General features: G+C 48.1%; 2 protein-coding genes and 1 pseudogene across 2 annotated transcripts; 1 reads left to right on the top strand and 2 right to left on the bottom strand.

Annotated features, from left to right (window-relative positions):
* ITGA10 (integrin subunit alpha 10) lies at window positions 1–15,228 on the bottom strand. Its single transcript, XM_007130775.4, is given in 31 exon segments — window positions 1–439; window positions 441–479; window positions 777–890; window positions 1,167–1,262; window positions 2,619–2,732; window positions 2,880–2,960; window positions 3,221–3,334; window positions 3,505–3,589; window positions 4,031–4,120; window positions 4,280–4,356; window positions 4,508–4,600; window positions 4,761–4,902; window positions 5,057–5,142; window positions 5,339–5,452; window positions 5,882–6,024; window positions 6,121–6,287; window positions 7,021–7,151; window positions 7,442–7,645; window positions 7,782–7,925; window positions 8,147–8,295; window positions 8,521–8,665; window positions 8,897–8,970; window positions 9,109–9,274; window positions 9,478–9,628; window positions 10,279–10,427; window positions 10,599–10,726; window positions 11,438–11,552; window positions 11,779–11,870; window positions 12,463–12,572; window positions 12,772–12,883; window positions 14,407–15,228. Coding segments are annotated over 31 exon segments (3,504 nt in total). The 5' UTR covers window positions 14,459–15,228; the 3' UTR covers window positions 1–412.
* A 91-nt stretch (window positions 15,229–15,319) lies between these two features.
* PEX11B (peroxisomal biogenesis factor 11 beta) lies at window positions 15,320–21,263 on the bottom strand. Its single transcript, XM_007130772.4, has 4 exons — window positions 21,136–21,263; window positions 19,980–20,095; window positions 19,392–19,593; window positions 15,320–16,527 (listed from the first exon to the last, which is right to left on the bottom strand). Exons 1-4 carry the CDS (start codon window positions 21,189–21,191, stop codon window positions 16,122–16,124), a joined length of 780 nt encoding a protein of 259 aa, XP_007130834.1. The 5' UTR covers window positions 21,192–21,263; the 3' UTR covers window positions 15,320–16,121.
* A 108-nt stretch (window positions 21,264–21,371) lies between these two features.
* LOC114486188 (gonadotropin-releasing hormone II receptor-like) lies at window positions 21,372–26,359 on the top strand (annotated as a pseudogene).
* The last annotated feature ends 222 nt before the right edge of the window (window positions 26,360–26,581 follow it).

Here is a 26,581-nt window from a genome sequence, read left to right as displayed (position 1 = left end):
GCAGGAAGGTGAGAGGTGGAAAATGGAGGAAGATAACCCTCGTCCTTTCCAAATTGTGAGGGAGCATGTAGAGGGAAACTGAAAGAAGTCAGGGACCTAGGCAAAAGATTCTTGATTCCTGGGGATGGGGAAAAAAGGGCCCTACACTAAGGCCCCAGTGTTGGCTCTGGAACCAGGATGGTAAGGAGGGAAGCACAGGGTGGGAGTGTTTAGTGCCAGCCCTTCTTGTCTGAGGTAAGGCCTCATCTCTTGCCAGCAGCATCCTCATGACTCAAAGGTCAAATCAGGCTGCAGGTCTGGGGAGATAGTCCAGAGGCTTCTTCTTGTCCCGTCTGAGCCCCCAAACCTCTGCTGTTATGCAAGTCTTTTGGAGAAGCTGCCAGGGAGGACTTTCTAGGGCTTTATTCTACATTCATTGCTCCAATTTCTCCTCTCTTTTTTTCTTCCTCGGGGATTTTCTTACGGGCAAAGAAGCCAAGCTGTAGGGAAAGAGATAAGAGTCATCACCAAATGCCCTGCCTGGGGACCCGGCCAACAGCCCTCAGATGTATCTGAAGTCTTCAATTTTGTTCTGCTTCCAAAACTGAGATTCAAATTTATTTTATTTGGCTTAGTTTAATTCAGCCAACATTTGTGGAAGACAGTGAAGGAAATCTGGGCATGACACCCACAGCCTGCTTAGCTGCCCAGCACAAATCCAGTCCTCCCGGCTATAAACAAGGGTTCCTTAATACACGAGCACCACGCCCCGTACTCCCCACGACAGCAGTGCTTACCTTCCAAAGGCAGAAGACAAGGAGAGCAAGCAGAAGCAGCCCCCCCAGGACGCTGCCAATGAGGGTCCACAGGGAGATGAGGACAGGGCGGGACTGAATCACCTCCAGGAGGCTCTGCATAGGAAGAAGAGTTGTTTTTTATTTGCGCCCTTTCGCCCAGCTAGCCTCACCCCACATTGTAGCAAAGCCAGCCACAAAACAGAAGACGAAAAGGAAAGAGACTGAGGTACGAATGGAGGCAGTGGGACCCCACCCTTCTGATTTATCACTTCTGACTGCCTGACGGCTGCCTAATGAAGACACCTCTGTTCTGAAAAAGCTCACAGGTGCCCTTAGGCCACTGCCACCCTTACTAGTTCCACAGCTCTCAGACCCAGTCTCCAGCCCCACCTCACTCCAACGGGAGGCTTCAGTCAGCTGTAGGACACTGCCCTCCTCAGTTCCCAGCTCGAAGGTGCTGACCACTGTCAGAGACTTGAATTTGGCCTGTGAATGGAGAGACATTTAAAGTGAGCCATCATCTGAATTGGGAGATTGGGATTGACTAATATATGTATAAAATGGAGAACTGATAAGAATCTGCTGTATAAAAAAATAAATAAAATAAAATTCAAAAAAAATAAAGTGAGCCATCATCAGGTGATAAGGCTCTCAGAACCCTAATGGCAAAGATAAGGCTGAGGGGCACAACTTCCAGGACGTTCAAAACCAGAGGAAAAGGTTGGAGACCGATGGGGAAAGAAAAGAAGGGTAACAGATGGAAAGCCTATGGCCCTTCATGTACTCTGTTTGCTCTACCTGAAATGCATTCAACTCCTCTTTCTTTGGCTAACTCCTACCCTTCCTTTAGATGTCATCCCCTCTGGGAAGCAGGGAAGTGTTCCTTCCTAACCCCCATCACCCTGGATCAGGTTATAATATTCTGTTTACTTCTCTGTCTTTCACCTCTGAACTCTAAGATCCTTGAGGTCAAGGGTTGTGTTAGTAATTTATGTGTCCCTAGTGCCTAGCACAGTTTCTCAATCAATCTTTGTTAAAAGAATAAATAAATGAATGAAAAAATGATACCAAAGAGAGATAGAGAACCAGACTTAGGGAAGGATGGCCTGTCAGACTTCACTTCCCCTGAAAGATGCCTACATCCCAGGGATCTTGTGTAATTCAAAGTATACGGAACACGGGAAGGCACAATATAAACCCCTAGTACTAAACAGCTGTTATAATTAAGAGGTCATTTCCCTTCTCAGGAACTCACACGACTCCTGACTGCCTATCATATTAGGTTCGATTTCATCTTCCCGGCTTTAAAGAACTTTCATAATCTAGATCTCTTTCACTATACAATATCACTTCCTACTACCCTCCATGCTTACCCTGCATGTAATATCAACTATTTACTCATTCATTTAATAAAAATGTATTAAATCACTACAATGAGTTAGGCATGGTGCTAAATGTTGGGGATATTCTCCTCAGTGTCTACCTAATAGAGGGCTTTTTATATAGCAGGCATTTGATGGGTTGATTGAATTTAGGTATCCTGTAAATGTTGGTTGATTATTGATATAACACTAAGAGATGATAAATGGAGGAAAATACAAGAATAGTAACTAGCTTCTAGTGAGTTCATCTCATTATTCACTTAGTCTTTACAACAATCCCATGAAGTAGGTTTTTCTTCCCCATTTTAGAGATGAGGAGAAAGAAACTTAGAAAAATGAAATAACTTTGTGAGTAGGAGGCAAAGCTCAAACTTGAACACGAGTCTGTCTACCGGAAAAGGCTATGCTAAAGTCCCAGATAGGAGCAGCAAGGGAAAGCAGTGGAAAAGGAAAAGCTTACCCTTCGGAAAAATTCATTGTGAACCAGCCTCAGTAGTCCAACAGAGACCTCAGTCCCCTTTGCCAGTCGCCCAAGGTGGCACCTCATGACCTGACACCGGGAATTGTTCCCATTCTACCAGAAGAGAGAGACAGATCAGGACACTGGGGTGGAAATATCCCTCACTCCCCACTCTACTCTCCAGCCCAAGGCTCCAAACTCTACTGCTCCCCCCTGCATTCCCAACTCTGGACACCTTCTTCACCCTCTTGTGACTCATACCAGCCAGCTTGTGTGCTGAAGCTCCTCTGGATGCACAGGGGGCTCTGGGGGCTCAGTCAGGTTCTGCACTGTGCAGCTTGCCTAGAGGAAGATCCAACTTGAGGGACCCTCTTGATGGTGAGGGGCCGGCCACTCCAGGCTGAGCAGGAACACACCACCCACACTCTTGTAGTTCTTCCCTGGGTGATCCCTTTCTTTCATCTCATAGAAGCTACATATGTGAAAGAAAGGCGCCCCCAGGGAGGGAGGAGCCCGGAGAGCAGTGACCCAGGACGCTGGGAGCTGGGTGAGTCCACCAAATCAAGATGGCAGGGTTCCATACGCCCCTAGCCCAGACTCACATTGTTAGTGATGACTTGAGACAGTGACAGGAAGTAATTGCCCCCGTGGGCCACAGCTGGAAGGAGGGCTGAGATGATGAGGCCACTGACCACATAGCAGCCAAGGTTCTGAACCTAAAAGGAGGATTGGAAATGGGAAGAGGTGAGAGACAGAGAAAGACCCTTCCTCATCTGTTCCCCTTTACCCTGGATACCACTGAAATCTAAGAGAGACTCCTCCCATGCTTTTCCCAGGAACTCCTCCCCCTCCCTCTGCTTATGCCAAGGTCCCTCCAGCTTCTCACCCTAAGAGTGGTTTTGAATTCAGGGCCAGGGCCCACTGGGAGGGTCCCATATGGGTGAACCTCATAGCGGTGCAGAGTGGACTCACTGCGTGGACACCAAGTCAGGAAGCACATGGTCACAGCCGTGACACAGACACAGGGGCACATGATCAGCACACAGACATGGATTCAGGGAAGGTAGGGCCAGCACATGGATAAAGAGATGGGGGTACATAGAGAAGATAGAAATGAGACATGACATAGACTTGGTACAAACTTTATGGCCACACCCCATATCCCATCACACCAGCTCCAACCCCCAGGGCCCAGCAAAGCCCTACAACTAGGATGCATAGGTATACCTATACCTAAGAAAGAAAGATGCTTAAGAGAAGCTTCAGCCTGAGTGGGACTGAGGGCAAAAAGATAGAGCAGCCCTAAGGGTTTGGTGTTTGGGAACACTGAAGCACATGGAGGGAGAGGGGGGAAACATAAAGAGTATGAGTCTGGGGTCAGAATGGGGTCTCAGTGGGGAGCTGAGCCATACCTAGAGAATAGGAGGTGAGGCTCATACTGGATGTAGGCTGAGGTCTGGGCTGTGTTATCATGAAGCGTGCCATTTCTCTCCAGGCTATTGCTGTAGGGTCAGGGGGAGAGGCTCGCATCCCAGCCCTGTCTCAGACACCCCTCTCTAGAGTAAAGGAGTCACGCTGTTTCCACCCCTGCTCCCACCCACACACCACCACCACCAAGACCCAACAGGAGAGGCCTGGGAGGAAATGCCCATTGTTCTCACCTGCTGGCAGTCAGCCTCACAAGGACCTGGCTCAGGAGGAAGGAGCAGCTAAACTCAAACTCTAGCAGAAAGGTCACCTGGGGGAGAGGGACATGGTAGATTTCTCCTCATGGGACAACTACAGAGGAACAGGAGCCCTTGTGTGCCTCCTTTCCTAAACTCCCAGGCCCCGCAGATTCCAGCCCCTGATCTCTCAGAGGCCCTTTCTCATCCTGGGCCCCAACTCACCTTGGCTCCAGCCTGGAAGACAGGATGCCCCACGCTGCAGAGGCGGGCATGAGGGGAAGGGGCTGCACACTCCACCTTCGCTGGCCCGTACCCCTGAGAGCAGAGGAAGGGGGGTGGAGGCTAGGGTGGGGCTGCAACCGCCCTCCTGCCTGCAACTTCTAAACACAGCCTTTCCCTAGGGCCCCTCACAGACAATACCCCAATCGTCCTCCTCCTTCCCTGACTCCTCCCAAATTCCCTCCCCTAAGGGCACCTGAGGAATAAAACTGGACAGGTGAAGGTTTCTGGAGAAGCTGAGACTCAGGCTAGTGTTGTAGGCATTTTCCTTCCTGTTCTCCAGAGTTGCTGACACCAGCACTTTCCGTCGACCACCTCGAACCACGAATGGGTCCTTCCTAGGAGTCATGGATAAAAGAGAGCCCAGAGTTGAAGGAGTGCCAGAAGCCTCGCTTCTGTCTTCCTGGGCAAGAAACAACCCTCAGTCTCCCTTCAAGTCCCTTCTGATCTGTCTCGGGTCACCCCCATTTGGCCAGTTCATGTCCATCCCACCTGGAGCCTCTGATGTCCATATTAGCTCGAAGTACCAGATCTGTGACACATTCATTGTCAGGGCCACAGTCCTTCGAGAAGGGGACCTAGAGGAGAGAGAAGGGGCTGAGGGCTGAGAGGAAGGCGTGGGAGAAAGGAATGGGATTGAGGGAAAAGTGAAAAGAGTGGGTGCCCAAGTTAGATTTCACTGTGATCTCATGTCTCCTCCCTCCCCTTTCTCTTGAATTCACTGAGAAGGGCAGTGTTGGGACCCAGGGCAGGGCAGGGCTTGGCACTTCTGACCAGCTTTCGTATGGAGGTGGGTGAGCCCTCATCCAGCACAGGCCCTGGCTTTGTGGTGTTGTCCAAAGCAAAGGTCACAGTCAAGGCCACTGGCCGGAGGTAATCTGATGTATCCTGAGAGAAACCAGAGTCAAGGATCATGGGGAGCCAGGATTAGGGATACCACCCAGGAATCCTAGCAGAATGTGATAATTATGGCGATATTTACTGAGCACTTTCTGCGTGCTGGGCACTGTCCTAAGGTTTTATCAATACTATTACATTTAATTCTAAGACAGCTAACTCCTATTTTGTAGTTGTTATTATTATCCCCCCTTTTCAGGCAAGGAAACTAAGGTTTGCAGGTTATATGACTTGCCAGAATTCACAGGTGGTAAATGGCAGAGCAGGACTCAAACCCAGATCAGCCTGACTCCACAGTCTGATCTTTCTCACTTTCCTGACTCTGGCTTTCTTGCCGATCCAGCAGAAAGTCCTCCCTCTGATCCAGCCTTCTTCTCACTCCCAGGCCCTGATGCAAAGCAGTTCCTGCCCCCTCCTCACCAGCACATGGAAGTGCAACGGCTCACAAGTGAGAGTCCCCACACTGAGCCGGAGCCGCCTACGGGACAGCCTCTGGCCAGAGCCGTCAAACGCTGCACGGGCCCCAGCTGTCCACTCATCCAGCGATGCTGTGAACCGCACATCTGAATGGGGCAGGCAAGAGTGCAGGTGGAGAGGGGTCCCAAGACCATGGCAGGCAAGGGGTTGAGAGCTGCCTAGCATGCACGCTAGTCACTCACGGAATTGGCGATCCCAGCGGCCGGGAGTGCGGGAGGTCACTTGGAAGCAAAGGGCTGCGGATAGGCAGGCTGCCTCCTGGCTGCGTCGCTTGCAGTCCCTCTGAACCACACTGATGGCCGACGGGGTCACATCCAGTGAAGGGGCCAGGTGAACAATGGGCCGGGAGCTGGGAACAGGATGGGAAAGAAAGTCTAACAGAGGGAAGAAAGCCCTTTGAGAAAGGCAGTCCCCAGTGTTTGCCTCCCTGAGGTCAAAGGAAAGAATAAGGAGCTAGGGGACACATGTGTCCGCCTCCCCGGAACCTTCTGACAGAAGTAAGATAATAGCTAACATTTTTTAAAATTAATTAATTTTTATTTTTGGCTGCCTGGGTCTTCGCTGATGCGTGTGGGCTTTCTCTCTAGCTGCGGCGAGCAGGGGCTACTCTTGGCCTTGGTGCATGGGCTTCTCACTGCGGTGGCCTCTCCCGTTGCGGAGCATGGGCTCTAGGTGTGTGGGTTTCAGTAGTTGTGGTACGCGGGCTCAGTAGTTGTGGCGCACGGGCTTAGTTGCTCCGCGGCATGTGGGATCTTCCCAGACCAGGGCTTGAACCCGTGTCCCCTGCGTTGGCAGGCGGATTCTTAACCACTGCACCACCAGGAGAGTCCCAATAGCTAACATTTAATCAGCATTTGCCGTGTGCTAGGCACTGTGTTTAGATCTTTTCACAGATTATCGTGTTTAATCCTCACAACAAACCTCTAAGGCAGGTACGATTATTATTCCCATTTTATAAACTAGGAAATGGAGGCACAGAGTAAGTTGATCAAGAAAGCCAAATGTAACTTTGTGACTCCAAAGCCCTTGCTTTTAACAGCTATGCCGTGCTGTCTACTGCTACCTGAGCTGGGGCCGCTCACCTGAGCAGGATGGCTGCCCCTTGGGCACCCACAGCAACATCTACCAGGTCATCTCCATCCAGATCTAACCGGCCATCCACACTTCGGCCAAAGTAGCTGAGGGCATGTGGCATGGAGACAGCAGCAATCCGCTGAGAGGGAGAGAGGAGACACTGAGCAGAGACTCACACAACTGGTTTCCCAGGCCTCCCACCTGGCTTTTTCTAATTCTCCCCTCAGGCATGAGAGAAACTTGCCTGTGTTCAGGAGTCCCTAGTACAGCAACATGTTTCCTACCCCACCGCCTCACCTTTTTGGCTACTGATACAAAAGGCACTTGTTCAGTTTGGGTCTCAAGCCCAGGGGAGCAATGATAACCAAAGGGGGCACCTCCTTTCCCCTTCCTCCCACCATGCCCCTGCCTCGTTGGGGCACTCCTGACCTGGGCAGGATGGGGCTTGACTCCACTCTGGGTCCCGTGATAGAGGTACAGTGCTCCACGGTGCCCATCCTCCAGGGGCGCTCCCATAGCCACATCAGCAAAACCATCTTGGTTCAGATCAGGAAGGGCAGCCATGGCAAAGCCAAATCGAGCATCCTGTGGGGGTTCTGGCTGAAGTGTTCCCTGGAGCGTCAGCAAGGACTGCTGGTGGAGGTGAGGAGAAGACAGAAGATGCTGATTTGACAGTCCCAACCACTCGGCCAGCCCTCAAATGTGTGTGCCTTCCCTCACTCCCTTTTCCCCCCAGAGACGAGCTCTAGGGTATCCCAGCAAATCTCACCTGGCCCACCAGATACACATAAACACGTCCTGTCTCCTTGTTCTGGGGCCCCAGGAACATGGGGGCAGCCACAAGCAAGACATCAGTTGTTCCATCCCCATCCATATCCAATGGGCAGAGCTCACTGCCAAAGTACGAGCCAATCTGGAGAACGGTGGGTAGTGGTGACCCCAGAGGAAAGGGAAGGCAAGATTATGGACAAGTGGGAAGCACCTGCCAATCTGGTCCTCACATCCCTGACAGACTCTGCCAACCAGAATTCAACACAGACTTTTAAGGCCCCTCTCTTGTCCCTTCACTCTCTTCCCCCACAGCCTGAAGGTCCCTCAGGAGCCAAGGGTCTCACCCTCCCTTGGATGCCCTACCTGCTCTCCCTGGAGGCTCTGGGCGACCCTCACAGCCCCATCTTTCTTAAGCTGGAAGGCGATGACCTTTCCTCGATGTCTAAACCGAGGAGCTCCTGAAAGAAAGAGGCGGCGTCCACCCCGCAAAAGCATGGAGGAAACAGAGTAACCTAGAAGTGGACAAGGAATCGGGGGTGAAAGGGAAAGAAGATGGGGTCAGAGTAGGAGGTTTCCCTAAAGGCACAGAAGGGGGTCCCAAAGGAAGGTAGCAGGAGATCAGTGAGAAACTGCATGAGTTAAGAGTGAGCACCTTATACCCTCCATCCCACACCCCACTGAGGAAGCATTATTTTCCCCCTCCACCGTCTAATCCTTTGCAGCTCTCTGCTACTCACCCAGGTAGGCTGCATGGTTCTGCAATGCAGGGGGGAACTCATCTTCCAGGGCCGTCCGTGGCGGGAAGAGGCGGCGACCTCCTTCAAGCCATAACACTGAGCCCCCCCAGTCATAAGCCCCTACCATCCCGAAGAGAATCCCATCCTGTAGGGCAGAACCAGATGGGGTCGCTGAAAAGACAGTGGGGAATAAGAAGAAAAAGCTCTCCAGGAGTGAGAGGGTCACTGAGGGCATGCTGGGGTCAGTTGGTGAGGTATGGGAAGGTCAGCATGGACACTGGTTAAAGGAGGAATCTAGAAGAGCCCTGGGGTTGAAGCTGTCTGAGTTAGAGGCTGGAAGGAGTCAGACGTTGAGAGGGGTCAGAGTCTGTCCAACCTTTAGCCGATGAGTAGAGAAACCAATCTGAGACATTTCCAGCCCAAAGGAGCTTTCATTTTCTCCGTGGGACCCTTGAGTGTGAGAAAACATCATGAGGCAATATAAGGGAAGACAGTTTCCCCTTTGACCTTCTGAACTTATTCCAGAAGCCCACCTATACCCCAGAACTCCCCCTACCCTGTCCTCTGTTTCTCCAGGGTTATCATTACCCTCAAGGCCAAAAATCCGGTCCCCTAATGCATCCACAATGTCAGTCAGTGCTGCTTCATCTGTGACATTGAAGAAGAATCTCTCATCTGGATCACTGGCAATAGCTCTGATTTCCCGCAGGAAAGAGCTGGGGTCTCGCTGCCGCCGGAGGTAGTGACCAAGGACCTGGGGTCAGGAGATAAAGGTGGGGTCTGCTGGCTGTGTGCTGTGAGACGGTAGAGCTGTACAGGACACAGCCAACTAAAGAGAAGAAAGAGAATATGGCTGATGTCTGGGAAGTGGTCAATGCCCGTCTTCCTTAAGTTCCCAGTCCTCAGTGTCACCCTCCCCAATCCCTTCTATCCTTCCAGATCCAGAGCTGTTCTCACCGCAATCCCATAGCGTGTCACTCTTCCAGCTTCACAGGCCTTTAGTGCTGTAGGAAGTTCCTCTCCATCATGTGACTCTCCATCAGTGACAACCACCAGTAGCCTGGCAGCCTCTGGTCGGCCCCCACGGGACTGACTGAATCCTTCTGTGCTGAGAAGAGAGAGAAAGGAGTGAGGTGTGATCAGATGTGTGCAGATAAATACACATACACACAGTACTTAACGCTGTCGGCAGTTCACTGAGGCCAGGCCTCTTGCCTTTTAGCCCATCTCCCCAGCTGTCTAGCATAGAGACTGGCACACAGTAAGAGCTCAAATATCTGAATGTCATAGAACATATAGAGCAGCATATCATCAATGCAAGTAAGTATAAAATCCATTCACTCATAGATTCATTCAGCAAATATTGTATTTAGGAGGACAAATATTAAGGGAACGTAGAATAAAGGAGAATGGTCAGGTCAGGGGAGTCTTCCCAGAGATAAGTTTTGTCACGTTTGGAAAATGGGCTAGGACATGAGTGATGGAAAATCCGAGGGCCAAGAGAAAAGTGGGAGTGGAGGTATATAGGCAGAGAGAATTCTGTCTGCAGAGATAAATAAAGCAGAAACATGGAGAGACACAGACACAGACAATTTGTAGAAATGCAATGAGTGCGATGACAGCCAATTTAACCTTCCCCCACCTACATTAGTGTGCAAACAAAGATAAGCTGGCAAGACGTCTTGGGATGTACACAGTGCACTCCAAAGCCTCCCCTAACCCTTCTGGCTTCCCACACCCCCCTTCCCAGTGCCTCACCAGGCCATCATTATTGCTTGAGCAGTCTTTGTTTCTCGTCCCTCCCGCCGGCTCAGGTTCCTTGCTGCTCTCACCACTTCTTCTTTGGTTCGGAAATCTCCCAGGGACCACTCATGTACAGAGCTCTCCCCATACTGTACCAGTCCCACCTGAGTATAAAGTGTGCACTCTAATGGAGTGTGTGTATGGGGGTGGGGAGTGGAGAAGGTACGCGAGAGAGGGGAGACGAGCACCTGGATACTACTGAAGATGCTACCTGCATTTACCTCCTCTCTCCCTGTCTCTCCCCCTCCAAGCCCATCCATGTTGCCTTCTCTTACCTGTATCTGCTCCGGGTCAATAAATAATCTCCCTACTAGTCTTCGCAGGAAGGTCTGAACTTCAGACCAGGGGTAGATGCTGTTGGAGCCATCCAACACAATGACGACATCCATGTATGTGGGGCAGCCTAGGAGGAGGGGTATGGTGATGGGGAACCGAGGGGTAAAGGACATTGGGCATGGGGGCAACAAGGGAAGAGGTCACAGGTGGGCACATTTAATTCAAACATTTATTGGGCACTTCTTACATATAAGGAAGGTAGTGTGCCAGGTCCTGGGTAAATATAAAAATGAATAAAAGAGAAGATGGGCATATATACAATTGACTAAAAAAACAAAGAAGGAATCCAGCACTAGTCGAAACATAGCACCACTCTGTGATGTGAAAGAAAAAAAGAGGGTCAGTCCTGATGGTGGAGAATCAAAGGAGGCAGCGACTGAGAAGATACTGAAGACTGGAGATGTTTGAGGAGAGGAGACTAAACAGGAAGGCATTTGGGTGGAGAACACTTTAAACAAAAAGAGATGGAGGTATAAAAATAGATGACACACAGGAGAATGGTGAGGTGAAGGCTATAGCCAAGGTGCAGGGTATGAAGGGATATAGTGAGAGTTGAGTTTTTGAAGTTGATTAAATCAGTTCATGGAGTCTTGACGACCTGGTAAAGAGTCTGAATTCTCATCTGTTAGGAAACATGGAGCTTTTGCGGACATGTTAGGTAGCAGTGAGGATAAGCCATGCAGTTCCCCTGTCAAGCATCATACCCTGTGGCCCCATCTTTTTCCCACCCTGCACCCAGTTCTAGGGACTGGGTCCTCAGGCCCTTCTCCTGGCTCACGTTGTACAGTGGGTGCCAGGCTTCCCTGGGGCCGGAACGAAGCATCTACACGGGCACATATCCCAGAACTGAAGACAGATGAGCCACAAGCACGAGACCAGAGAGGGGCACAAGCCTGGGGATGGGTAGAGGAAACAGTTACTCCCAGGCTTGGGAGGGCACCCTCAGAACATGCTCTTTGTCAAAAGAGGCATTGAGACCACTCCCCAAGACCCCCCTCCTTGCTTTCTAGGGTTTTTAACTCCTTGACCCCTCCACATAGACCAGTTTCCCTTATCATATCGCCCTTTTCTCTACCACAAACCTTCAGAGACCCCGCCACCACCCTTTCCTTAGCTTACCATGAATCCCCCATCACCAGCTGTCTCCAGGAGAGACATCCCCAGGTGCATATTCACAGCAGGACGAGATGAATTTCCTAGTGGATAGTCACCTGGTTGGAGTGGAGTGGAAGAGCATGAGATCATGGGGTCACAGATGGGGTGATTGAGTTCAGGGTGATTTTGGAAGAGGATGAGAAGAGGTCCGGATCAAGTCAGGAAGAGGAGTACGTGGGATATGGAGGTAAAGAAGTAAGGTGTGATATCACTCATATGTGGAATCTAATTTTTTTTAATGTTATCTATGAACTTATTTACCAAACAGAAACAGACTCACAGATTTTGAAAACAAACTTACGGCTACCGAAGGGGAAACATGGAGGGGGGAGGGATAAATTAGGAGCTTGGGATTAACATACACACACTACTATATATAAAATAGATAATCAACAAGGACCTACTGTATAGCACAGGGAACTCTACTCAGTATTCTATAATAACCTATATGGGAAAAGAATCTGAAAAAGAATGAATATATGTATATGTATAACTGAATCACTTTGCTGTACACCTGAAACTAACACAACATTGTAAATCAACTATGCTCCAAAAAAATTAAAAAAAAAAAAGTGAGGTGTAAGGGGTCAAAGCTACTAGTGTATCAAGGTTAGGGGTTAGGAGTGGAAGAGTGAGGAGTCTTCTTACCCAAGTGGCCCTTGGCACATGGGGCATTGTGGGAGCCCCCTACAGGGCAGCGATAAACATCCCCCCTTCGGTCACCTGAAGGCCCATCCCAGGGGGCACCCACCAACATCCTGGGAGGAGGAAATGAATACAAGCATAGCGTAAATATGACACTTGAGATAGGCCAGAGGGAAAGGGCATGGTGACGGCAAGTCTAGAGCCCCAGCCATTTCCAAAGAACCAGATTAGTTTATATTTCCATCTACCTTGCCTCCCCTTTAACAGCTCTATCACAGTCCCAATCCCACGGCCCTCTGGTTTTCTCCTCACCATCGGCGTCCACCCCCAACATGTTGTAAGACACTGTATCCAAATTCAGCCTCCGGTGGCCCTGGAAATAGGCGTGGGTGGTGCACGTCCAGGTTAAAGGGGGAGCAGAGACCTGGGGGCCCAGGATCATAAGGTTAGCAGGAATCAGCCAGAGAACCTAATGAATGCCCAGAGGTACAGCCAGAGAGAAACCGTGAAGGGAACTTTTTGATCTCAGCCTATCTCCCTTCTTTTTACTCATAAGCTGCCCTGGACTCTGCGAATGTCATCTACTCCAAGCAAGGATGATTTTCCTCCTGTGTTGGGGTCCAGATGTCTAAACTGTGGCCCTCTGCCATGCTGTTGCACAGATGTATTTCCATTCCTATCCCCCAAATTTCATTTACAGACATGTCTGGAAGGGTCAAATTCCTCTTTTCTACATCATTCCTCCTACACATCCTCCTCTCCAAGCTGTGAGGGTCAAAATAGGGAGAAGGCCTTTCTGCAGCCCCAGAACAACTATTCCTTACAAATTCTCCCCAAACCCAGGACCATAGGGAAAACAAGAGGAGGTTAGTGAACACTGCATGTCTGGGTCTCTTCTTCTCTTCCTGTCTCTTCTTGACTCCCAGTATCATTGTTATACTCTCACTCTCTTTCTCCAATGTCTAGGTCTCTGGCTGATTCCAGCCCTGGAAACCTCAGTGGTAATTAACTGGGTGGAGCCACTTGCCTGCCTACATACATGGTTTGCCATACATCCTTTCCAAGGGTCCCATCACTCCCAAAGTTTCTCATGATCCACTTCCTTTCTAATTCATCCCCCCTCCCAACTGCCCCCTGCCTACTTGCATCTCTTCCTTAACTCTCAGCCCACTCTAAAGACCCCCTCAATCATGTTCTTGCTGACTCTTCCCTCCCAACCCCAATCTGTTTAAAATCAGAGCTGGTATTTTAGGAAACGAAGATTACAGGGCACTGATGAGGAAAAATTCCAGGCCTCTTGTCCCTCCCATGGTTCTTTCCCTGTGACTTGTTCCTTCAAGTAACCCCCCCCAGGCCACCCCACCACCACTTTCACCAATGGCTATAGCTCTGTCTCAAACCAAGCTCATTTTCAGAAAAGTGTTTTGTATGTGAGGCTTTTTGCCTCCAGGAAACTGGCAAGGCTGTATGACCAGCAACTGTAGCTCATTGGTTAGATAAACCCAGAGTTCTGACCACACAGTTAGTCAGTTATGTCTCAGGAACCCAGAGACAACCAAGGGCAGGGAGAAGTAGGGAGGGGGATAATAGTAATCAGATTAGCCACGTGGACGTTCACATCATGTTTCTTTTTGACTCCTCCAGGGCTTAGGACAAAGTTTTATTTAATTGGACACAAATGTTACACAAGGCACTGGACAGCTTCAGCCTTTGCCAGGCAGTCATATGTGTGGGCAAAAGAATGCAAACCCATGCGCACGTGTACGTGCGCGTGTGCGCACACACACACACACACACACACACATACACACACGCACACACATGAAACATAGAATCGGTTAACCTCCTAACCTAACTCCCAAAGAATTTTAACCGTAAAGATCCCAATGCTAAACAATCCATATATCTTCCATTCCCACCAGAAACCAAGAAGTTAACCTCCCTCACCTGTCAGGAACATCAAGGGCAAGAACAGGTGGGGGATGAGGGGGAACTCCATGTCTGGATGTTCTCTGTCTGCGTGAGAAGTCCTCTGTGCCTCTGTCCCTCTCCTTCTCTGTTTTCTGTACTTTCCCTCCCATCCTGCCCCCTCCCACTGGCAGCTAAAAATAAAGTTGGAAGGAATGGGAGGAGTAATGGTGGCGAAGTGTGAGGAGCCCCAGACCAAGGAAAGGAGGAATGAGCAATTTTAGTGTATTTCTCTGCCTTGGTGCTGCCCCCTGGAGGCATCATCTCAGTATCCAAAGAGAACACAATTCTTGACTTTCTGTCCTTTCTTTCTCTTCCTTTTTTTTCTATCCTTTGTTGTTGCCTAGCAATAATGCTTTCCTCAGGTTTGGAATAGAAGGTAGGAGTGGGAGACAGATTCTTTTTACCTCCTAACCTTATTTATCTCAACCTGGAATATGGAAAACGAAAGAGCTGATAACAGTGACATCATTTCCCCACCTACTCAGAGTCCCAACATGTGAAGACACAGCCCACCCACAAACCAAGACTTACCATCCCCATTCCACTTAGTTCTTTGTGACTATTGGCCTATGCTGCCTTATGGCATCATAGTTTTTGAAGGAACTATAAACCATGAACTGGTATGGGGTATGCTTTGTGGAACCAGTATGATTACTTTAACATTAGACCCCCCCATCTCCTCAACTAAGCTATAAACTTCTGAAGTTGGGACCATGGAGCCTCTTAGCTTTTTGTATCTCTACCACTTAGTATTATGCCCTACACACTGTAGATGCTCAATAAAAGTCTGTGGGTAATGATGCCAGTGGCTAATCCTATGGAAAACCCAAACCATAGTGACAGAAACAGGGGCCTCAGATGACCAGAACACATGGGACCAGACCAAACATCAATGAGCAAATTGATCTTTAATTTGCTAACCTGGAAGGCTTGCTATCCATCATGGGCTTGGGTCTCAGCTATTTACACAGAATCACTGTACAGTATTTACAACAAGATGCTAAACAGAGCATCATCCTGGATAGTCAAAGAAGGGGTACGGAAAGGCTAGAACAAAGCCCTGAAATCAAAGTGTAAGCAGAAACCTGCAGGTGTGAGTGGAGGGAAAGGTAAGGGCAAATCATGAGAAAGGTTGGTGAGGTAGACATGAGAGAGGAAAAGGAAGCATGAAACTACTTCTGGTGCATGTGGGAAGAGTCCACTGGGACATAAAGCCTTCAAAATTATAATCTGGAGTCTGAAGGGGAAAATAACGGCCACAAGTCACCTTTGTGAGGAAAAAGAAGAAGGCAGTTAGAACCTTATAGACCATACCTTCTACCTCCCATACCAAAAAGTAACCCTGCTGACTAAATTCCTATGACAGGGGACTGAGAAGGTACAAAAGAGATACAGAGACAGAATCTTAAATAGACTTAAGAGACAGTAAAAAGAGTCAAGACAGACACAGACAATGCAATGAAGAAGGAAAAGGACAAAAGTTCCAGCAGATCTGAACATGTGAATCATCCAAGTGACTTCACAAGTCACCTCTCCTCACCTCATCTTCCCCAAAGCTCCTCCCTCTTACTCCCAAATCTCTGGATTTTAGCTTTAACCAAGGAGTGGAGTTAGAATGGGGCTGGTACACGGGGACAATCTAAAATTCCATCTCACCAGTTCAGATCCCCTCCTTATCCTGTACCAGAATATCAGGGCTTGAGTCGGAGCCAAGGGCATATTAGGGTGAGAATAGACAGGATGGAGGACACGAGGCCACAAAGTCCCACAATTCCAGGACCACAGCGCCAGAGGCCTAGTTTGTCCAGTGGAATGAAGAGATCACAGGCATTTCTGACCACATCCAGCAGGAGAGGGGGATGACCTCGAAGGACCCGAGCCAGGAGCAGGACTCGGAGCCGAAGCTTCAGAGCCACCTGGGGCAGACCTCCTCCTGGAGCCCCTGGACCCCTAGGTCCCCCAGTTTCAATTCCTCCTGGGACTCCTCCTCCAGAACCCTTCAGTCGCCGACTACAAGCTGAAGACTCTTGTTCCATCAGTAGGCGAATCTCATAAGCATCACGACTCAAATTCATGATGAGGGAAAACAGATAGTACCTGGGATACACAGGGGAGAAAGGTCAGTACAGATACATATACCCACTTAGCATATCCAACAGAACATTTAAACTTTTTTCCCCCATAGTGCAAAAGGATTACATATTAGAATACCAGAAGTGAATGTTATTACCCACTATTAGAAATGTCCTTCCACCTTTCTGTAACTAATGAGTTTACGTGTACCTTAAGATCCTGGCTTACAATAATGAGCATCATGAAATATTCCAAGATCAACCTCATATTTCACTTTTCCACTTGGCAACCCATTAGCACACACACATTCAACTTGAACTACAATAATGCAATTTTTTTTAAAAGAACACCTTCAGGGCTTCCCTGGCGATGCAGTGGTTGAGAATCCGCCTGCCAGTGCAGGGGACACAGGTTTGATCCCTGATCCGGGAAGATCCCACATGCGCGGAGTAACTAAGCCCGTGTGCCACAACTACTGAGCCTGCGCTCTAGAGCCCGCGAGCCACAACTACTGAGCTCACGTGCCACAACTACTGAAGCCCGAGCTCCTAGAGCCCGTGTTCCGCAACAAGAGAAGCCACCGCAATGAGAAGCCCGCAAACCACCATGAAGAGTAGCCCCCACTTGCCCCAAACAGAGAAAAGCCCGCGCACAGCAATGAAGACCCAACGCAGCCAGAAACAATAAATAAATTAAATAAAATAATAAAATAAACAAATTTATTTTTAAAAAAACACCTTCAGTTGTTTCAAAGACTCAAACACATAGACCATTTAAATCCAATACTTTTGTTAAAAGAAAACAAACAAAAAAACGACGCCAAGCTTGCCAAATGTGTTAGATTATAAATTCCTTAAGAACAGTCTACGTTTTTTGATTTTTAATCCATTCTGACAACAGTGGTCTGTATGCAATATAACTGTCCTACCCCTAATACATATCCTGAATCCACATCTATCTATTGTACTCCACCATCACAGTCTAAGCCACCAACATCTATTGCTTGAACTACTACTTTAGTCTTTTAACTGGTTTCTCTACTGCCACTCTTGTCCCCCACCCCCAAGAATCTAGTTTCACACAATAGCTGGCATAAACGTAAATCACATTATACCCTTTCTTAAAACTCTCCATGGTTTCCTTCCTATCACATTTAGAATAAAATACCTTAGATAGGCTTACAGAACTCAACATCTGACCCCGCCTCTCTAATTCCGTCTTGTACCATTCTTTCCTTTAATCACTATGCTCCAGCTACATTGGTTTCTTTCTATATTTTGATCCCATTAAGCTTGTTCCTGCTTTAGGACCTTTACACTACCTCATCCCTCAACCTGGAATAATCTCTCTCCAAAATCTTCAAATGGCTGGCTCTTCCTTGCACTTTAGGTCTGAGCTTCCATGTCACCTCTTCAGAGAAGCCTTCTCTGACCCCCGATTCTAAAGTAGCAAGCCATTTACTGTCTATCACATGACCCTATTTTAATTTCCTGCACAGCACTTACCACTCTCTGATGTTTTTCTTATTTATTGTTTCTTTGTCCCCTCCCATTACAATGTAAGCTCCATAGGAGCAGGGATGGTGTTTGTCTTTACCACTGTATCCCTTTGTCTAGACCAGTGCCTAGCATATACTAAGAGCCGAATAAATATTTACTGAATGAAAGTATAAACATGGCATATAAACTCTTCTAGGGAGTTGCTTTTCCATACCACTCCAGCCATGCCTCTGCCCCCACCCTTCATACACCATAAGTCTTGTTATAACTGTAATCACTGAGAAAGATGAAGAGAAAAGAGAGACATAAGTGGAGATGGAAAGATGCTAATATAATGTAAAATAACAAAGCAAATCATAGGGAAACAAATAATATGTATAGAGATCATTTTATTTCCAAATCATATTCCTTTCCACCTTCATTATAGCCTGCTCCTTAGTCCAAGCCAACATCATTTCTTGGCCGTATTAGGGCATCTTCTCCTCTTTAGCATTACTGCAATCCATTTTCCACACTACAGCAAGAGGGATCTTCTTTAAATGCAATTTGAATCATGTCACATCCCTACTTAGAACCCACTGTACTTAGGATAAAATTTAAACAAAACTAAATGAAAAAAATCCTACCATTACCTAGGAGTCCTTGCACGAATGATCTGGCCCATGTCTACCTGTCCAGTTTGAAATTATGCCCTTACTCAATACCGTCCACCACACTGGCTTTCTTTCTACTGCTCTAATTCCATGAAGTTCTTCTTGGTTCAAGGCCTTAGAATGAGCTATTTTCTGTTTGGAATGGTCTTCTCTGCTACTGTTTGCTTTGTATAACTTCTACTCAGACATCAGGTCTGAAATAAAATTTAATTTTCTCTAAGAGCTCTTCTCTGACCTTTCAATCTAAATTAGCTCCCCCTGTTATATATCTCATAACACCCTGTACTTCCCACAAATATTTGGTTTGGTGATTTTTGTTTTAATATCTGACTCCCCCACTAGACTAGAAGCTTCATGAGAGCAGGAACCATAGCTCTTTGGCTCTTTGCTTTATTCCCTGGCTCATAGTAAGCAGCTACTAAGTATTTTTAGAATGAATGAATGAATGAGTAAGCAGCGAGGGGCATAAACCTGTGGTATAGACAAAAGCAGAATTAAAGCAATGTAATGAATATCTAGTCTTGTCCAATCTTAGTCATTCATCATGAAAGAGCATCTGTCTTCCACCTGCCCCCATTCATTATTCTCTGATGGTTTAAGATCTAAATGAAGGTTAGAAGCCAAGTGATTAAGATGTGTATATTCTGGGAAGACCCAAACGATCATTCTCTCATGAAAGGCAAGCTATGCAGTATGGAGAATACGATAGGTCTTGTAGGATAAAAGGATATCAAACCTGAATGAACGCTGGGCCCACTTCTCCTGATCCACACGGGGAGCAAGTCCAGACTTTCCAGCCCACAGGACATTGTCACAGGCGAAGTACAAGGCTCTATTGAGGTGACTAACAGTGATGCAGAATCTCAGGACAACATCTGATAGATGCACAGCTCGTTTGGCTGACTCAAGGGCATCTGCTGAGTTACCGAGGCGTAGAACTTGTGGGGATTAGCAAAGAAAAGCAAGGATTTGAAAGTAGAGAGGCAAACAGAGAGCAAGACACAGAGAAAGAGAGAAAGCAAGAGAGTGAAAGTCAAGCAAGTGATAGAAACAATAATGAACAATTTTTTAAAAACAGAGTAGAAATAGTTCAATTTTTTTTACGTCCAATTTAGTTTTCTCAAATTTGCCTCATTCTTTCCAATCCTTCATTACTCTTACACCTGCTCTCTCACCCCAATCGGGAGGCTTGCAGAGGATAAGGGCAGAGGCAAGTGAGGGAGAATCGGCAGAGAAGGTCAAAAACAAGAAGGAGGGACTAAGGAAGAATAGCTGGGGATGGAGGAAGTGTTGAGGTAATAAAAGGAAAGGCACAATTACTTACGCTTTCTCCCTAGGCTCAGATGACCCTCCAGTTGTCGAATCTGTTTCTGTAACTCAGAACTGGCCCCATGTTTCTGCAGTGCATGGCCAAGAAGGGAGCAAGCATACTGGGCGGCCCTGGAGGAGAGAGAGGAGAGAGAGGTAAGGTAAGGTGGAGACCTCCCTCGTCTCCCCCTCAAAAATGTACTTCAAAAGGCAAGTATGGGGCTTCCCTGGTGGCGCAGTGGTTGCGCGTCCGCCTGCCGATGCAGGGGAACCGGGTTCGCGCCCCGGTCCGGGAAGATCCCATATGCCGCGGAGTGGCTAGGCCCGTGAGCCATGGCCGCTGAGCCTGCGCGTCTGGAGCCTGTGCTCCGCAAAGGGAGAGGCCACAACAGTGAGAGGCCCGCGTACCACCAAAAAAAAAAAAAAAAAAAGGCAAGTATGGACTCCCACTTCCCCTGTTCGAGACCATTCCCTTTCCTCCTCTTCATGGCCATATCTCACCGTTTCTCCTCCAGGCCAGGGGAAGAGAAAGGTATAAGAATAAAAAGGAGCCTAGAAGGGGTTGGGAAGCACTACTTGGAATTGAGGAAATAAGAGATCTGATAATGTAAAGCCTGAAAAGGACAATGAAGGCGGCAGGGGGTCCATCACAAGCACATCAGTGTGAGCATGTATGTGATATGTGAGGGAGTGGGGGATAGTTGGAGGACAGGTTATTCTTCAAAACAGGTGAACTAAGAGATTTTCCAGGCCTTGAGATGAATCGAGACTAGAAGGCAAGGCGGAGGCAGAGGAGCTAGCGGGTGACAGTAGGGTGAGTGGACACGGGAACTTCGGAGTGCCTCCTCCGCTCTGGGAAGAGTCCAGGTCGCTATTTGCCACGGAGCGAACGCTCCTCATTCCACCATCGCCCAGTGAGGAAAGTGCTGGTCTTATGTGAACACGCAACCCTGAGCGGCCTCCCCGCCGGCCCACTCGTGCCTCAGTTTCCCCATCTTTCCCGTGAGCAGAAACGAACCATGGCCTCACGGCCGGCTCAAATCAGCCCCTCTCGGTCCGTCCGGGCCCCCGTAGCCCGATTTGACCCTGTTTGACCCCCGTAGTGTGAACTGACCTCGCCTCAAGAAGATCTTCCTCTGCCCGCCCTCCCCCCATTCCTATTCGGGCCGCACCTACACAGCCGCTCCCGGGCCTGGCTCTGAGCGCTGAAGCGGACCCAGGCGTCCATGACAGCGACAGCCCGGCTCCACAGCTTCGCTCCCGCCCCACTTCCCGCCCCTAGTCACGCCTCCTGGACAACCCAACGGTGCCGCGCGAGGGACAAACATCATCAGAAAATAAAGGGAGTGGAGCCGGCCCCTGAAGCGAAATTTCAGAACGAGAAGGCCTTGTCTCTGGGCCTATACCTGCGTGTTTTTTGTGCGTGTCTCCGTCGCCTTTTCCTCTAATCAGGTGATCTCTGTTGCCTAAGCACACCTCCAGAGGCACATTCTTCTTTAAATATTCTGGACCAAGGGCGGGGCTTGCTGGAGTCCGGGCGTAGCGAGACGGCGCCGCAGTGCTCTCGCCAGGGCAGCTAGGATAGGGTTGCCCCCAACCCTGGGGTGTTTCCAGCAGAACACCCCCAACACACACACACACACACTCACTTGCACGCTCCGACCGAATCCAGGGCTCTAGGGGCTAAAGAAGTCTATGGAAGTAGAAGCCAGCACCAGATCCCTGTTCCCTGCAGGACCCTGACAGTTGGACAGGTGACCTCCAGAATACAGACGGAGAGTCTCCAGAGACAGAGGCTTTAGTGGACGAAATTCGCAAAATAACCAACTCATATCCTTAAAAGGAGAGAGAAGAAACAGTGGACGCAGCTAACCTCTTCAAACCCACACTTCATCCCCCTACCCCTTTCCCTTCCAGGTCACCATGTCTGCAGGCAACGGCACCCCCTGGGGGTCAGCAGCGAGGGAGGAGATCTGGGCGGGATCAGGAGTAGAGGTGGAGGGCGCAGAGCTGCTCACCTTCTCAGCTGCCGCCAAGGTCCGAGTGGGAGTGACTGTTGCGCTGTTTGTTTCTTCGGCTGGAGGGAACCTGGCCGTGCTGGGTCAGTGACACGGCCGCAACCCAGCCAGCTCCGCCCCTCTCGGGTAAGGCGACTCTTTGCCCATTTAGCAGCTGCCGACTTACTGGTCACTTTTGTGGTTATGACCCTAGATATAGTTATGCCACCTGGAATATCACTGTTCAATGGCTGGCCGGGGACATCGCATGTCGGACACTCATGTTCCTGAACTAATGGCCATGTATGCCGCAGCTTTCCTGCCTGTGGTCATTGGGCTCGACCGCCAGGCAGCCGTACTCCACCCGCTTGGACCCCGCTCAACTGGAAGGAAACTTCTGGGGGCAGCCTGGGTACTCGTTTTCCCGCTTGCCTGGAAAGAGAGTGACTTGTCGGAACTCAGGGCTAAACTGGACAAGAATTTGGGTACACAACAGGAGCCTTCGGATTCAAGGGGTGTGCTTGGCCGTGGTCACCGTTAATCCTCAGCGTGGGGGCCTCTGCTATCTCTCTTGCAAGTTAAGATCATTGCATGTTAATTTGTATTTCTGTTAAGAGCCTTTGTTTTTACTACACTTGGCTTCCACCTCTTTGCCTCTTCCGAGTCCCACCTTTTTCAGATTATTGCAGAAAAACTCTAGGGCATGGTGGAAACATATACGGGAAGACATTAAGAAGACAGTGAAATCAGGGGCTTTGGGTAAAACTTTGTGGTACATTCATTCATCAATTCAGAAACTAATGTGCATCCCCCAGGTGCGTTCAAATGCTCTATCAAGGATAGAGCAACAAAGTCCTGCCTTCAAGAAATTTATAGACTAGTGCAGAGTCAAATTAGTACGCAATTACAATACAGTGTGCAGTTAAGCATTATGCTAAAGGTAAGCATAAGGAGCTAAAGAACTGTCCAAGACCCACTCTTGGACAGTCAGGAGAAGCTTCCTGACTTCCCAGAGATGTTACAATTTGATTCTTGAAAGATAGGTGTTCAGACAAATTACAGCAGGAGGAATGCTGGAGAAGGTGGAGGGTGGATGATCTCAGAGTAGCTGCAGCTAAAGTTGAGGACTAGAAAGTGGTGAGTAATGAGCCTGGAGGGGAAGGAAGAACCAGATCACAAATATTAAGCTTGTACTTTATCCTGAGGGCAGTGGAGAGACACTAAAGTAAAAGGTGGAGAATGACATAATCAGATTTGTATTTTTTACTCTAGCTTTATTGTGGGTGTCAAAACTGGAACAAAAGGGAGCATCTGAAATTGAGTACCAATTAATACTGAAAATGAACTAGAAATCTAGAAAAAAAAAAAGCTAAATATGAAGCAATTTCTTCAAAAAAACCAAAACCACTACCACCATCTGGGATGAGGGTATAAAGCAGCATCTCTGAGTCCAGGGTTAGGATTGTCAGGGAGAGGGCTAAAATTTCAGTCTCTGGAATAATGCATTACAGAGTCAGATTTAAGATTTGATCCTTAAATCCTCAAATATTAGAAATATAACTAACAACAGTTAGTCTGACTGCAGTTCTAAGACAAACAAAAAATATTGCTTCCAACAATATGTTCCAAACAGGACCTCTGTTACACAAAGTTTTAAAAAGCAGCATGTTGCCTCAGTGCAAAAGGAATTAGTTGGGTTTATATTAGGAGTTTATTAATTAATTAATTTATTTTTGCTGTGTTGGGGCTTCGTTTCTGGGCTTCGTTTCGAGGGCTATCTCTAGTTGTGGCAAGCGGGGGCCACTCTTCATCGCGGTGCGCGGGCCTCTCACTATCGCAGCCTCTCGTTGCGGAGCACAGGCCCCAAACGCGCAGGCTCAGTAGTTGTGGCTCACGGTCCTAGTTGCTCCGCGGCATGTGGGATCCTCCCAGACCAGGGCTCGAACCCGTGTCCCGTGCATTAGCAGGCAGATTCTCAACCACTGCGCCACCAGGGAAGCCCTAGGATTGCTTTTGTTGTTCGTTTGTATTACTTTGCTCTGTTTTTCCTGAGTCTAGGCTCTACCACTAACTAGCTGGATGACTTTGGATAAATCACTTGAAACATATAGGCCACAGGATTATGGAATAGGAAATGCATTTCATCCTTTCTTAGAGCCTGACAATCCGACGACAACAATGCAATCTCTATTTGCTTCAATAGCAAACTGATGGTAACATGATTCAGGTGCAAAAGGTGTTATTTTGGGTTCTAAATTAGCGACCTCTTGTATAAATTCTGCATTGCCCATATGTTGCATTTAAAATATTAGTGTCAATAAAAAATTGTCAGTATGGTAAAGGGAATATTGTGTAGTTAGAAATTATTTTTGTAGACTCAAGTTTCCAAGTAGCAGAGGTAAAGACTTCTACAGTAGGTGGTAAATTGCACATAAAATAGGGAAAGGAGAGTCAGAGGTAGGGCTATGGACCAAAACATAAATCCAGGAGACTTGCCTATTTTTTAAATTAATTAATTAATTAATTAGGTTGTGCCGGGTCTTAGTAGCGGCAGGTGGGCTCCTTAGTTGTGGCATTCGAACTCTTAATTGTGGCATGCATGTGGGATCTAGTTGCCTGACCAGGGATCGAACCCCACCCCCTGCACTGGGAGCGTGGAGTCTTCTAGCCATCTGGGAAGTCCTGCCTATTTTTAAACCCCTTCTCACAACGTGTCAAGTATTTCTAGGCGTGGTGCAAAACCGCGCCCCCACCCCCCAAGAAAACGGCCAGAAACATATGGACTCAAGATAGGGGAAGAGGAAAGACCACTTCCCAACTAGCTCAGAATAGCCTGATCATAACTCCAAGCAGTTCATAAAATTGTATGTCTGTGGCTCACACTATTCACCTTTCCTAAAAGTCCCTCATGCCTGCTGAAATCACTTTCCAAATGCCTGGTATCTAGAAATTTGATACCTACTAAGCTTGCCTTTTATCAAACCAGTAGTGACTCAGTCTACCTTACCTGAAACCAAGGTACTAACCCTGAAGCTCTCAACTGAAAAATACTCATTACTGATTCAAACCAAAAACCCAGCAGTTTACCAAAAAGGAGAAGGGGCAGCCAACAGCATTGGGAAAATGTTAAATTTTATTATTTAATGTTGCTTCACCATTGTAAGTTGTACACATAACTATTACTAAAGGTCACTTTACAGAGTGACTGCAAAATGGCCTGAAATTTTAGCAGCACCCATTTTACACAAGATTTCTTTTTTCCACAGAATCACAGACACATCAGGAAAATAATTTCAGCTAAAAATGTTGGTGAGGTGGAAGAGATATCCTTTGATAAAATGCAATGTTAGAACAGTACTTGAGAAGACAGGGTTCTTTAAGTCCCAGATTTAACAAACATAGCCTAAGAGGAAGATAGGGAGTTTCAAGATACACTCCTAACCTTTTAAATATAGCGCCATGGATGTGCCATTACTCAGCACTGCAGGAAATTAAGAACGAATTGGGATTATGCACTGTATTAGCTCCCAAGTTTTCTCAACAATCTCATAAATAAAAAAAAAAAAAAGAATGAATTGTGAAGAGATAGTGTTGAACTGGTGGATAGGTTGGCATGGGAGGGGAAAGGTAGACCAGTTCTAATAGTCCTTGACTCCACTCCAGCTGTTCCTGTTCCATACCATCCGCTGAGCTGGTCCAGTCCCCTTCACTCAGTGTGTCACCAAAGGCAGCTTCAAGGCTTGATGGCAAGAGACCACCTCTTCACCTTCTGCTGCCTCTTTCTGCTGCCACTGACTGCCATGACCGTCTGCTATAGCCGCATTGTCCTCAGTGTCCAGTCCCCGGACAAGGACGGGGAACCATGGTGAGACCCCAACCCTCAGGCCCTAACCCATACCCTAAAACTATTGCCTCTAGCCTCATAAATTTGATAGCTATCTATCAAACCAAAAGTGAATTGCTAACCATATCTCTAGCAGCTGATGCTGCACATAACTTTATTGAATGCCTTCAATTCTAACCAGCCACAATTCTCTGAAGTGGAGTTAGCTGGGCAAGAATTAAGGAGAAGGGTGATCAGTATTCCTTTGCTCTTGGACACCAACAAGACTTCAAATAGACTTTGTAGCTTCATGTAACACAGCACCTCAATCGAAACCTTTTTTGCAGAACGTCTGTCATAATCTCTGGTGGGAGGGGAGCGTATAGTCCCAGGTTGGGAAGGGGAAGAGGGCTCGTACCATTCTCTTCCTTATAAGGGGAGAGCTCCATCTCACTATTTCTGCCCTTCCATCAACTCAGAAGCTGAGTGGTTCTGAATTTGAGTGTATTTTCTAAGTTCCCAGCCCCTGCTGGTGAATTTGCCCTCCACCGCTCCTTACACAATCGCCCCCACGTTCATCTTCAGGGTCTGCGACTGGCCCTGCTTGTCTTGCCGACCTTCGTCCTCTGCTGGACACCTTATAACCTGCTGGGTCTTTGGTACTGGTTCTCTCCCACCATGCTAACTGAAGTGCTTCCCAGCCTCAGCCACATCCTTTTCCTCTTTGGCCTCCTCAATGCTCCTCTGGATCCTCTCCTCTATGGGGCCTTCACCCTTGGCTGCCCAAGAGGGCACCAA

This window comes from Physeter macrocephalus, chromosome 4, assembly GCF_002837175.3.
Source record: "Physeter macrocephalus isolate SW-GA chromosome 4, ASM283717v5, whole genome shotgun sequence".
In the NCBI taxonomy this organism is placed as follows: Eukaryota; Metazoa; Chordata; class Mammalia; order Artiodactyla; family Physeteridae; genus Physeter; species Physeter macrocephalus.
This window is presented reverse-complemented; position numbering and strand designations above follow the sequence as displayed.